Source organism: Myotis nattereri (genome assembly GCF_964212035.1).
Source record: "Myotis nattereri genome assembly, chromosome: 15".
NCBI classification, from domain to species: Eukaryota; Metazoa; Chordata; class Mammalia; order Chiroptera; family Vespertilionidae; genus Myotis; species Myotis nattereri.
The window spans coordinates 53,284,087-53,298,582 of record NC_138090.1 but is presented as its reverse complement, the minus strand read 5'-3'; the positions used below and the strand labels follow the sequence as shown (position 1 = coordinate 53,298,582).

General features: G+C 44.8%; 1 protein-coding gene across 3 annotated transcripts in view; it reads right to left on the bottom strand.

Moving 5' to 3' along the window:
- The window catches only part of LOC308530452 (zinc finger protein 320-like), a 52,673-nt gene that overhangs the window by 28,555 nt on the left and 9,622 nt on the right, over positions 1–14,496 (bottom strand). For 2 of the 3 annotated variants that reach the window (XR_013996847.1, XM_081107118.1), the window contains exons 4-5: positions 11,573–11,646; positions 3,575–3,677 (exon numbers count right to left, since the gene is read on the bottom strand). Coding sequence is in view for 1 of the 3 variants with exons in the window: in XM_081107118.1 (XP_080963244.1) it covers positions 3,669–3,677; positions 11,573–11,646 (83 nt within the window). In the remaining 2 variants the exon portion in view is untranslated. Of the gene's footprint in view, positions 1–3,574; positions 3,678–11,572; positions 11,647–14,496 lie in introns of those variants that run through there. The other variant, XR_013996846.1, reaches the window with a different exon arrangement.

Genomic DNA, 14,496 nt, shown 5'->3' with positions numbered 1-14,496 from the left:
GCTCATCAGGTGTGCTCAGTAGTTAGAGCATCATCCCTCCTGCAGTCAACAATTTGATTCCCAGTCAAGTCTGTTACCTGGGTGGAAGGTTTAGTCTCCAACCTACCCTGTGTGCCAGAGGGAAGCAACCAATTGATGTGTCGCTCTCATATCAATGTTTCTCTACCTCTCTACCCACTATCTCTCCCATTCTCTCTAAGATCAATGGAAAAAATTATCTTTAGATAAGAATTTAAAGAAAGAGAAACTACATTTACTTTTTAGAATATTTTATTGATTTCAGAAAGGAAAGGAGAAACATCAATAATGAGAGTGTATCAATGTTCCACTGACTCCTGCATACCTGCTCTTGGGGACTGAAGGGGAAACCTGGGCATGTGCCCTATGAATCTAACCTGACCTTCTGGTTCATAGGTCACTGCTCAACCACTAAGCAACACAGGCCGGGCCAGGAAGATTACTTCTTATATTATGACTAGAGTCTCTGTGCACAAAAATTTGTGCACTCGCGGGGGGAGGGTCCCTCAGCCCGGCCTGTGCCCTCTTGCAGTCTGGGACGCCTCGGGGGATGTCCACCTGCTGGCTTAGGCCCGCGCCCTGGGGGATCGGGCCTAAGCTGGCAGTCAGCCATCGCTCTGGCAGCCTGGGAGCCGTCAGCGGATGTCGACTTGCCAACAGGGAGCAGGCTGAGAAGCTGCAGTCGGACATCCTTAGTGCTGCTGAGGAGGTGGGAGAGGCTCCCACCACCACCGCTGTGCTGGCAGCCATCAGCCTGGCTTGTGGCTGAACAGAGCTCCCCCTGTGGGAGCGCACAGACCACCACAGGGCAGCTCCTGCATTGAGTGTCTGTCTGCCCCCTGGTGGTCAGTGTGTGTCATAGTGACCAGTCATTCCCAGTCTTTCTGCTGTTAGGTTCAATTTGCATATTACCCTTTTATTATATAGGACTAGAGGCCTGGTTCACAAAAATTTGTGCACTCGGGGGTGTCCCTCAGCCCAGCCTGTGCCCTCTCACAGTCTGGGACCCCTCGTGGGATGTCCACCTGCTGGTTTAGGCCCCTCCCTGGGGGATCAGACCTAAGCTGGCAGTCATCGACATCCCTCTGGCAGCCCAGGACCCCTCAGGGGATGTCCACTTGCCAGTGGGAAGCAGGCCTAAGCTGCAGTTGGATATCCTTTGTGCTCCTGAGGAGGCAGGAGAGGCTCCCACCACCACCGCTGTGCTGGCAGCTGGCAGCCTGACTGGTGGCTGAACAGAGCTCCCCCTGTGAAAGTGCACTGACCACCAGGGGGCAGCTTCTGCATTGAGCGTCTGTCTACCCCTTGGTGGTCAGTGTGTGTCATAGTGACCAGTGATTCCCAGTCGCTCTGCTGTTAGGATCAATTTGCATATTACCCTTTTATTATATAGGATAGAAGCCTGGTGCATGGGTGGGGACCGGCTGGTTTGCCCTGAAGGGTGTCCTGGATCAGGGTGGGGGTCCCGCTAGGGTGCCTGGCCAGCCTGGGTGAGGGGCTGAGGGCTGTTTTCAGGCTGGTCAAACACTCCAGCGGGGACCCTAACCCCATTGCAGTGTGGCCAGCCTGGGGGAGGGACTGATGGGCGTGTTCAGGCTGCTCATGGCCCAGGCTGGAAGCAGTTACCTGGGATTTATTTAACTTCTATAATTGAAACTTTGTAGCTTTGAACGGAGCTCAGGGCCGGCAGGGCAGGTGGAAAGTGTGGCTTCCTCTGTTGCCAGAGGCAACACTCCAGCTCCATGGCCGCTGCCATCTTAGTTGGGTTAATTTGCATATTTGCTCCTGATTGGCTGGTGTGTGTGACTTCTGGGCGTGACATGTGCGTGTAGCGAAGGTACGGTCAATTTGCATGTTTCTCTTTTATCAGATTAGCTAGAGGCCTGGTGCATGGGTGGGGGCCAGCTGGTTTGCCCTGAAGGGTGTCCCGGATCAGGATGGGGGTCCCACTGGAGTGCCTGGCCACCCTGGGTGAGGAGCTGAGGGCTGTTTTCAGGCTGGCCACACCCCCTTCAGGGAGGGGAGTCCTGCTGGGGTGCCTGGGTGAGGGGCTGATGGCAGGCTGGCCAAGACCCCGAGTGGGGACCCTCACCCCATGAGGGTGTGGCCTGGGTGAGGGTCTGATGGCTGTTTGCAGGCTGGCCACAGCCCCTAGCCACCCAAGCTCCCAGTGGAGGCTGGCTGGAAGCAGGTATCTGTTATTTATCTTCTATAATTGAAACTTTGTTGCCTTGAGTGGAGGCCGCAGCCAGCCAGGGAAGATAGGAAGCTTGGCTTCCTCCATCAGCGGGGCAATTGAGCCTCCTGCTTGCTCCAGGTCAGTGGATGCCAGTTGCCATCTTGGTTGGGTGAATTTGCATATAGTCGCTCTGATTGGCTGGTGGCCATGGCTTGGAGCATAGCGGAGGTGCAGTCAATTTGCATGTTTCTCTTTTATTAGATCAGATAGAGGCCTGGTGCATGGGTGGGGGTTGGCTGGTTTGCCCTGAAGGGTGTCCCGGGTAAGGGTGGGAGTCCCACTGGGGTGCCTGATCAGCTGGGGTGAGGAACTGAGGGCCATTTTCAGGCTAGGTAAGTCCCCCAGTGGGACCCTCACCCCATGGGATTGTGGCCAACCTGAGTTTGGGTCTGATGGCTGTTTGCAGGCTGGCCACAGACCCTTCAGGGTGGGCGTCTTGTTAGGGTGCCTAGCCAGCCTGGGTGAGGGGCTGAGGGCCGTTCTCAGGATGGCCACACCGCCTTCAGCGTGGGGGACCCACTGGGGTACCTGGCCAGCCTGGGTGAGGGGCTGATGACTGTTTTCAAGCTGGCCACGGCCGCAGGCTGGAAGCAGGTATCTGGGATTTATTTACCTTCTATAATTGAAACTTTGTAGATTTGAGCGGAGCTCAGGGCTGGCCAGGGCAGGCGGGAAGCTTGGCTTCCTCCACTGCTGGGGGCAACTTCAGCTCCATGGTTGCCACCATTTTAGTTGGGTTAATTTGCATATTCGCTCCTGATTGGTTGGTGGGGTGTGGGTTGTGGATGTAGTGGATATACGGTCAATTTGCATGTTTCCCTTTTATTATATTAGATATAACCTATTTTGTTCCCCTAACCCCACTCCCAAATCCTCTATTTTTTCTTTTGTTTTCTATTTCTGAATGATCTGTCACGTATGCATAAGAAACCTGTCAAGCCCTGGCCGACTTGGCTCAGTGGATAGAGCGTCGGCCTGCAGACTGAAGGGTCCCAGGTTCAATTCCGGCCGAGGGCATATGCCTGGGTTGTGGGCTCGTTCCCCAGTAGGGGGTGTGCAGGGGGCAGCCAATCAATGATTCTCTCTCATCGTTGATGTTTCTGTCTCCTTCTCCCTTCCTCTCTGAAATCAATAAAGAAATATATTTAAAAAAAAAGAAAGAAACCTGTCAAATATATACACTGAAGAAGACATTGGGACACATTTTTAGCTCAAGAATCATTAATTCCTGCTCTAGCGGGTGTCACTCAGTGGATACAGCACTGACTCATGGACTGAGAGTCCTGGCTTTGATTCTGGTAAAGGGGACGTACCTACCTTGAGGCTGGATTCCTAGCACGTGCAGGAGTGTTCCAATCAATGTGTCTCTCTCACACTGATGTTTCTCCCTCTGTGTCTGTCCCCTTTGTTTTCACTCTCTCTAAAAATCAATGGAAAAATAGACTCAGGTGAAGATTCACAACAAAAAGATTCATTAATTTTGTCCTGGCCACGGAGTAACTTTGCTGGTTGCAGCATCATCCTAATGTGCCAGGATTGCAAGTTTGAGCCCAGACTGGGGCACACTCAGGGGTCAAAAATAAACAACAAAAGAATCACTAATTCTGCAACATTTTGTATGATAGTATATTCTCTGTTACGTAAGCCTAAAAAGAAGTAAAGCCATTGATCAAATATCCAATAATTACATCTCCCTTTATACCCACAATAATTTTTACCACAATGTGTTAGTGAACATCTAATATGAAGTATATTTCATTGAAAAAAAATTCATCTATAAACAAACAGCAGGACATTCTCTGTGTAGTGAGTACACATGAGTGAGAGTAAGCTGAGTCCTGGGGGCTTCGTGTTTTGTTGTTGTTATTGTTTTTTATTTGTCCAATAGCAATGTATCTCCCAAACTTTCAATCTATCTCAGCATAAGAATTTATTTAAAAAAATAAAACCAGCCGAGAAAACCAAGATGGCAGCATAAAGGTAAAATTTTCAAAACAACAACACTGAAACTACCAACTATAAGACAAAACAGTTATCATTCAGACCATGGGAAAGCTGGCCCAGTGGAAGTTCTACAACTGGAAGGAAAGAAAGAAGAGCATTGAGACAGAGTAGGATGTGCAGAGGTGCCAAGAACAGAGGTACGGAGTCACGCACCAGGCGGGCTGCAACTGGATGCGTGTGTTTTTTTCAATCGGAAAGGGTTACAAACTCTCAAATCCACTGAGCTTGTTTGGGGCGGGATTCTGAGGTCCCAGACCCCTACGGGGAGAGGCGGGACGGCCTTGCAGCAGGTCGGAGAGCGAGGGTGGCTTTCTCGTGGAGCTATTTGCCAGCACTGGGGGACACGGAGATGCGGAGAGGCCATTGCTGTTTGCTCCGCCCTGGTGATTCCCTGAGATCCCACTCTAATCAATTTACATCCCCACCCAAGCTGTGCCAGTGGCACAAAAGGAACCACCTGCACTTATCCGAAAAAACTGCAGATTTCAACTCCTTGCATCCACAAGGGACACACTCAAGAAGCAGAATCAGGTTCAGAGGAAGCCGGAGCCGGACCCGGCTGAGCTGGCGACATGGAACCGCTGTACCAGAAAACGCACAAGCAGGTCCACCAGATCCAGTCTCACATGGGCCGCCAGGAGATGGCAGACAAGCAGTCTGTGCACTTAGTAGAAAACAAAATCCAAGAAGGCATACCAGATATTCAGCCAGCAAGAATGCCTGGAGATTTTGTCCAGCAAGGAGCTGCCCAACAAAAGACAGAATGTCAAACTTCATGTTGACCAGTTAAAGTATGATGTCCACAACCTGCAGACTGCTCTCAGAAACTTGCAGCATCGGTGATATGCAAGGGAGCAGCAGGAGAGACAGCAAGAGGAACTTCTGTCTCACACCTTCACCCCCAACGTGGGATGCGGCACCCCTTGCGAGGCTGCGACGACCCCTGTGAGGCACCAACAGCCCCTATGAGGCTGAGACGGCCCCTATGATGCTGAGGCAGTCCTGTGAGGCGCATGCGGAGGGGGCTGGCAGCTGAGGACATAGTTGTCTTTTTCAATCGGGAGGGAGTCTCAAGCTCTAAGCTCCAGTTCCGGGTGAGTCTCTGGGGACCCAGACTCATATGGGAGAAACTGGACTGTCTGGTATTGGTCGGAACTCGAGGGCAGCTTTCTCTTGGGGGTGCTTGCAGCGATTGCCAGGACACTGAGAAGTAGGGCCCCTCTAAGGGCAGGACTGAGAGCAGCCATAACTGCTTGCTCCACAGGCTTTTGCATATGAAAGGCCTGGCCCTTTGCAATCTGATAATTACCTAACAAACTGCAGCTGGCCCAAGGTCCCAGGGCAACTTGCATTGAGTCAAAGCTGGCTCCTGCTGGATAGCTTCAGGCAGAGTCTAGATTAGCACCTCCTTAGAGATCCAGTAGCCAGTGTGCCAGGTGGTCAGAGTGGGACCATCCAGATTGCAGCTCCTCTGATCCATAAAGGACACACTCAGGGAGCAGACTCAGTGAGCACCAAAGCCCCATTGAAGCAAGTCTTGACCCAGAGGGGTGTCTCCAGCACAGAAGTTCTCCCACTGCAGACACAGCTGATTCTCACAGCCAACTGGCCTGGAGGTCAATTCCTCCCAGTGATACCTACAACAATCAAGGCTTAACTACAACAAGACTGTGCACAAAACCCACAAGGGGGTGCACCAAGAGTGTCTACCTCAGGTAATTGGGGACGCTGAGCCACTGGGCCCTATAGGACACCTAGCACAGAAAGCCACTCTATCGACATAGTGAAGCATAAAAAAATGCGGAGACAAAGAAAGAGGACACAAATGACAGAAATAGAGGAAAGCAAACTACGGGATACAGAGTTCAAAACCACACTTTTAAGGTTTTTCAAGAATTTTCTAGAAACTACCGATAAATGTAGTGAGATCCTCAAGAAATCTAATGATGCCGAAACCGGTTTGGCTCAGTGGATAGAGCGTTGGCTTGCGGACTGAAAGGTCCCAGGTTCGATTCTGGTCAAGGGCATGTGCCTGGGTTGCGGGCACATCCCCAGTAGGAGATGTGCAGGAGGCAGTTGGTCGATGTTTCTCTCTCATCGATGTTTCTAACTCTCTATCTCACTCCCTCCCTCTCTGTAAAAAATCAATAAAATATATTTAAAAAAAAAAAAGAAATCTAATGAGACCCTTGAGGTTGTGATAAAGGACCAACTAGAAATTAAGCATACACTGACTGAAATAAAGAATATTATACAGACTCTCAACAGCAGACCAGAGGACCGCAAGAATCAAGTCAAAGATTTGAAATACGAAGAAACAAAAAACACCCAACCGGAAAAGCAAAATGAAAAAATCCAAAAATACGAAGACAGTATAAGGAGCCTCTGGGACAGCTTCAAGTGTACCAACATCTGAATTATAGGGGTGCCAGAAGAAAAGAGAGAGCGATACTGAAAACCTATTTGAAGAAATAATAACAGAAAACTTCCCCTACCTGGTGAAATAAAACAGACTTCCACGTCCAAGAAGCGCAGAGAACCCCAAACAAAAGGAATCCAAAGAGGACCACACCAAGACACATCATAATTAAAATGCCAAGAGCAAAAGACAAAGAGAGAATCTTAAAAGCTGCAAGAGAAAGACAGTCAGTTACCTACAAGGGAGTACCCATACGACTGACAGTCAGTTGATTTCTCAACAGAAACTTTGCGGGCCAGAAGGGAGTGGAAAGAAATATTCAAAGTGATGAATACCAAGAACCTACAACCAAGATTACTTTATCCAGCAAAGCTATCATTAAGAATTGAAGGTCAGATAGAGCTTCACAGGTAAGAAAAAGCTAAAGGAGTTCATCACCACTAAACCAGTATCATATGAAATGCTGAAAGGTATCCTTTAAGAGGAACAAGAAGAAAAAGGTACAGATACAAATTATGAACAACAAATACACATCTATAACAAGTGAATCTAAAAATCAAGTGAATAAATAATCTGATGAACAGAATAAACGTGATTATAATAGAATAAGGGGCATAGAAAGGGAGTGGACTGCCTATTCTTGGGGGGGAAAGGGGTGTGGGGGATGCGGGAAGAGACTGAACAAAAATCGTGCACCTATGGATGAGCACAGTGGGGGAGGAGGTAGGAACCGGAGGGAGGGAGCTATAGGGGGAAAAAGAGGAACAACTGTAATAATCTGAACAATAAAGATTTAATTTAAAAAAAAAACTATTTACATGGGTTAATTCCATCCCCAATAAAGAAGTTAATGGGCTAACAATGAGAAATCCTTAAGGTTTCCAATGAAAAACAGGACAAGAAAACTCATTCCAATTACAAAGTACACAGATGCCAATTTGTGGTATTCCGAAAATTCATATTCATATTAAAAACTATAGGTGTCAGCATGAGAAGGTGAATGGTGGGCTACCTACATCATGAAAATAAAGAAAAATATTCACCAAATTCTACTGTCAGTCATTGCATTTTTAAATTCAAAACTACTGAGTGAATGTTACAGGGCTTTGAAGGGCTGGTGTGGGATAGGAAGAACCTTACATGCTGTGGTCATAGCAATGGAATGGCAGCTTAGAAGACAAAGTGAAAAGGAAAGAAGACAGAGAGGAACAGGAAATGAGAAATGAAAGAAATGGAATTAATGTTTCTGAGTTCAGCTCGATGTGTACACTGGACACTGGGAAAAGTGTCCTCTCTCCACATGCAGCGTTCATGCCAATTCTGCATCCTGGGTACAACAATGTCACTGAAATATCCCTCGTAATCACAGAAAATCTATTACACAGACAGCACTGTCCTGAGTGTAGTTCCAATCACCTAAATGTGACAACCACAAATTGACATGCCCTCAAAAAGTTTTCACCTGAACACACTGGCAAAGAAAAGGAAGTATCCTTGATGACATCATTTACAAAACTTGAGAACTATTTTTAAAAATTTATTCAATAGTATTATTCTCTAATAGAAGAAAGTAATGCGCCGTACAATGTACCCAATATTCCATGGGAATGTGTACATAAGTGAAGTCCATATAATATACAACATCTCACAAATCTTTAAGACAGAAACAATCAACCCCATGATTTCACTGACACACACCAGATATAAAACATACCAGCATCAAGTGGTATGGGAGTAGAATCACATTAACATTTCCTTTTCAAAATACTTCAAATGATTTCAATATAAATGAGATAACACTCTAAGTAATTGTACATATGGAAACATCAACTTTTTTGATATATTCAAGTATACAAACATTACCTAACAACATTTAAAGTTTGGAGTACACTGTGCGTACTGATTTAGGGCTATACCTGAAGGGCATTTTGGCTATTGATCTAGTGTGAATTCAGTGAGACTTTAAAATTCATAATCAATTAAATACTTGGATAAACTTTTTACATCTTTAAAGCCACTTTAAGGCATAAATTCCTTGGAGATTTGTACACTGTATATTTTAAAGAAAAGTCATTCCTCCTATATTAAAAAAAACGTGGAATTTGTACCCAATTATAATCCCTGATAAGACTGGGGCTGTAGGTTCAATTATATGATTTCCCACATTTTTCAGTTTTAAGGTTTTCCTCTAGAATAAACTCCAATGTGAGCAATAAGCTACAGATGCTGATTAAAAATTTTAGGACAATGTTTACATTTGTATTGATTCTCTCCAGTTTTAATTCTGATGTTGGGTAAGGTATGCATACTGAGTAAGCTTTGTCACATTCTTTATATCTGCTGGGCTTCGATCCAGTAATAATTCCAAGAGGTTCTATGACATGTAAATGAGAATACACACTTTTGACATATCCCTCAGAATTTGTAAGACCTTATCACTCTCAATGAAAGCATCGTTAAATCTTTGGATAATTTTATATTTTTGTTGTTTCTCTTTAGAATGCTTCGTAAAATGTTAAGTTTGAACACAGATTAAAGGCTTTCTCACATTTTCTACAGTGTAACGCTTCCCTATACTATAAAATCTCCGGTGTTCAGTAAATTTTGAGCTGTGGGTAAAGGCACCAGCCTATTCTCTACATACGTACAGTATCTCTCTGTTTGGAAGTCTCTAAGGGACGGTAATATGTGAATGGCTTTTAAAAGTTTTTTACATTTTTCCCATTCATAAGTCTTCTTTCCAGTATGAATTCTGTGATATTCAGTAAATTTTCACTGCTGTTCAAGGACTTACAACACTACACACATCTGTAAGATGTCTCTCCAGTATGAACTCTATGATGCTTAGTAAGGTTTGAGGATCTGCCAAAGGATTTGCCACATTCTCTACATTTATAAGGCTTCTCTCCAGTATGAACTTTCTGATGCATTGTAAGGTTTGAGGCTCTCCCAAAGGATTTGCCACATTCTCTACATTGATAAGGCTTCTCTCCAGTGTGAACCCTCTGATGCTTAGTAAGTTCTGAGGAGCTGACAAAGGATTTGCCACATTCTGTACATTTATAAGGCTTCTCTCCAGTATGAACTCTCTGATGCGTAGTAAGGTTTGAGGAGCTGCCAAAGGACTTGCCACATTCTATACATTTATAAGGCTTCTCTCCAGTGTGAACTCTCTGATGATAAGCAAGGGTTTCAGATCTGGTAAAGGCTTTGCCACATTCTATACATTTATAAGGCTTTTCTCCAGTGTGAATTCTCTGGTGCTTTGTAAGGTTTGAGGCTCTCCCAAAGGATTTGCCACATTCTCTACATTGATAAGGCTTCTCTCCAGTGTGAACCCTCTGATGCTTAGTAAGTTCTGCAGAGCAGACAAAGGATTTGTCACATTCTGTACATTTATAAGGCTTCTCTCCAATATGAACTCTCTTATGCTTAGTAAGGTTTGAGGAGCCGCCAAAGGACTTGCCACATTCTATACATTTATAAGGTTTCTCTCCAGTATGAACTCTCTGATGCATTGTAAGGTTTGAGGATCTGGTAAAGGCTTTGCCACATTCTATACATTTATAAGGCTTCTCTCCAGTATAAATTCTCTGATTTAAAGTACAATCTGAAGGCCAATGAGATGTTTTACCAAAATCTTTACATGTATAAGGTTTTTCTCGACTATAGATTTTTTTCAGTCTATTTACATTGAATATTTGACTGAAGACTCTCGCACACAGATTCCATTTGTAAGCCTCCTCCCCAGTATGAATATTCTCTTGTTCAGTGTAATTTAATGATTGCTGAAAAGACTGGACACATTTATTTCCTTTGTGTGTCTTGTTCACAATAGGAATAACCTGACATATATTGTGATTGGACATTTGGTCAAAGACTTTTCTAATTTTATAATGGTTCTCTGCAAGCTTGCTTGTCCGATGATTAAGATATGACTCTTGCTTAAAGTTTTTCCAACGTTTATTCCATTGATATCTGCTGTGTCCATAATATGTACTCTGGTAATAATGGGAGATAGAAAGACCTTTAGTGACAGTTATAAATTCATTAAACATGCACACTTGTTCCGTAAGAACCATTTTGTGATACTCATTAAACCAAGATCGTTGTATAAAAAAGAGCTTTCCTAATTTATTGAAATTATCGACAAATAATAAATACAAAAAATTAATTGTTAGAGGAAGAATATTAAATCCTTGTTTAAAAGACTGACAAAAATAAAAAGACTGCCAAATTGCCTAGCCAGCATGGATCAGCGGTTGAGCTTCGAGGTATGAACAAGTAGGTAATGGTTCCTTCCCGGTCAGGGCCACATGTCCCAGTTGCAGGATCAGTCCACAGTGGGAGGCATGCAGGAGGCAGCCAATGAATAATTCTCTCTCACCATTGATATTTTTGGCTCTCTCCTCCTCTCCCTTACTCTCTGAAATCAATAAAAATATGGTGTGTTTTTTTTTAATCATAAAATAATGCCAAATTGAGCACAGTTTAATTTTATAGGTACAGTATAAATCTCTACATTTTAGAAATGATTGCATGAAAGTTTAATCCCACCGTACATTTTAAACAACTGAAGTGATTACACTACAGACTATGTGAATTCCTAGTTTATCTAGATTTCCTTTCCAAGAATGCATAACCAGTAAAAACTTGTTTTCGACTTTCATGTACAGAAACACACTGACCTGCCAATGTAGCTGACTTTAAACTGGGAGGTTTCCCAAAAGCGTAATGCACTTTACCTCTTTAGGGAAAAAATATTTTATTCTGGTAAGTGTTCCAGATTAGTTCTGTTTATATTAGTAACTTCTCTTCTCATCACACTCTTCCCCAAACACCAAGACTTTCATTAAGTGTACATTATCAAAGTAACACCTTTCATATCTTACCAGTATTATTTCAGAGAATAAATTTGGTATTCCGGTATTTGGCATAAAGGCCTTGTCATCTTCAGATGACATAGCTGAAAGAAAACACATTTTCAGTTTTCACAATCAGGTGAGTGCACTTTGAAGTTACCAGCAACTATACACCAAATGACAGTTTTGAGTACTCCAAGAGCCAGTGAAGGATTCAAAGAAAGCTCAAGATAGGTGCAATGAAGAAAAGTCACATCAAAGAGAGACAAAGAGTTGCTTACATTTGCCAATGATAGCCGCTCAAACCCCTTGGCACACAATTGGAATATTACAAAAACACCCCCACCTCCAAGTTTCTTCGCTGGAGAGAAAGAGAGATGAGGGAAGTGCATGTTCAATGATCTCCCTGTTTTGAAGCATCTCGAACACCAAGCGCATATTGTGCATGACACAGAGTGCGAACAGAATGGCAGTACACGGTAAGCGCCTTGCAGTGGCTGCTACAAAGAAGCAACGAGGTGTCATCTGCCATTTTGTGTGTAGCAACGTGGCCTCCACATTCTTTGAGCGACTTCTCTGCTTCTGTCTATAACGCCCCTTGATCACAAGCATGTCTCAAGATAGGTTCCGGAGATGCAGCCGTGGTACCCAAAGTGAAGTAAACATTCAACTCAATCCCTATCAAAGTCCCAGCGACACTTTTGGTGGAAATACAAAAGCTCTTCCTAAATTAATGTAAATGTCACAGGACTCCCTGTAACCAAATTAATCGTGAAAAGAATGTATGACATTAGCCCTCACCGGTTTGGCTCAGTGGATAGAGCACCAGCCTGCGGACTGACTGGTCCCAGGTTAGATTCCAGTCAAGGGCATATACCTTGGTTATGGGCACATCCCTGGTATGGGGTGTGCAGGAGAAAACTGATCAATGTTTTTCTCTCATCAATGTTTTTAATTCTCTATGCTTCTCCCTTCCTCTCTGTAAAAAAATCAATCCTATCTAATAATAGACAAACATGGTAATTGACCGTACCTTCGCTACGCCTCCCATCAGCTAATCGGCATGATATGCAAATTAACCACCAACAAAGATGGTGGCTAATTTGCATACTGCAGACAAGGCGGGACAGCACGAGCCACCAGTGCACTGCCATCCAGGCCCCCATGTGTGACCACAGAAGCCGCTTGCCTGCTGCCCGTGATACGATCCGATCCCGGGCCACTGGCCGGCCCGAAGCCCCAGAAGCCGCCTGCCTGCCGTCTGTGTGCACAGCCCGGTGGCCGGCAGGGCGGGAGCGGCAGATCATGATCTGCCTGCCCCGCCCTGCCGCCCGCCGGGCCTGCAGTCCATATGCGCGAACCGGTGGCCGGAGGGGCCAGCAGTCCGTGTGTGCAGCCCAGCAGCCACCGGGGCCTGCAGTCCGTGTGTGATCCGTGCCCGCCCTGCCCCGCTGCTCGCCCGGCCAATCGTGATTCGCCCGCCCTGCCCCACTGCCCACCGGGCCTGCTGGGTGTGGTGGGCGGTGGGGCGGTGCAGCAGAGGGCCTGCCATCTGTGACCCAGCCTGGGATCCGGGCCTGCCATTTGTCACCCGGGGAGCCGGCCTAAGCCAGCAGGTGGTTATCTCCCGAGGGGTCCCAGACTGTGAGAGGGCACAGGTCCAGCTGAGGGACCCCCCCACCCCCCACTCCACACCCCCCACCAGTGCACCAATTTTTGTGCATCGGGCCTCTAGTAAAATATATTTTAAAACAAAACAAAACAAAAAGAATGTATGAAATTAAAGGCAAGGAAGAGGGGGTCAGTCGATGTGTCTCTCTCACATCAATGTTTCCCTCTCTCTACCCTTCCTTCCTTCCTCCCACCCTTCCACTCTCTCTGAAAAGCAATGGAAAAAAATGTCTTCATGTGAGGATTAATAACAACTATAGCCGAAACCGGTTTGGCTCAGTGGATAGAGCGTCAGCCTGCGGACTGAAAGGTCCCAGGTTCGATTCCGGTCAAGGGCATGTACCTGGGTTGCGGGCACATCCCCAGTGGGAGATGTGCAGGAGGCAGCGGATCGATGTTTCTCGCTCATCGATGTTTCTAACTCTCTCTCTCCCTTCCTCTCTGTAAAAAATCAATAAAATATATTTAAAAAATAAATAAATAAATAACAACTATAAAATAGAAGCACTGTAGAATAAAGAGCCTACTTACAACTTCTCACATATGAGGTAAAATAATCTTCTACAAGGGTGCTTATACCACAAAAGAAGTAAATATTTGATTTTTTATTATAGCACTAAGAGGAGAGATAAACAAAACAAAATAGTCAAAAGGCATTATGCCCCATATAAAAATAACATCACATTAAAGCAAGTTGTCAGTGCATTAAAAATACAAGCTGTAAAATGGGAAAAACTTCTGCAAAGCATATTATCTGTTAAGTACTTAATATCCAGAATATATAAGACCTTTTACAAATCAACATGAACAAAGAAGTAACACAACTTTAAAAATGTCCAAAGCTAAATAGCTAACTAATCTGTATGATAGAAGGCAAGAATACACAGTAGGTAAAGACAGATTCTTCACCAAGTAGTGTGAGAAAAGCAGAACAGATACATGCAAGAATTATAAGACTAGGCCCCTTTCATAGGCAATGAACCAAACTGAACTCAGCATGGATTAACAACTAAAGTATCAGACCTGAATCCATGAAAACACTGAAAGAAAGCATAGTCAATGAACTTTACCATCACTCTTTAAAATACTGGTTTGCATGTATCTTCCTAGGCATAACAAAGAACCCAAAAAATAAAAAAATGAGACTACAAAACAATAAGTTTGGCATACCAAAAGAAACCACAAAATAACAACAACAAAAACCAAGCAATGCTACATCCTCAAAAGCTAAAGACCCAAAATATATAAAGAACTCTCACAAGTTAACACCAAAAGTCAGTGTG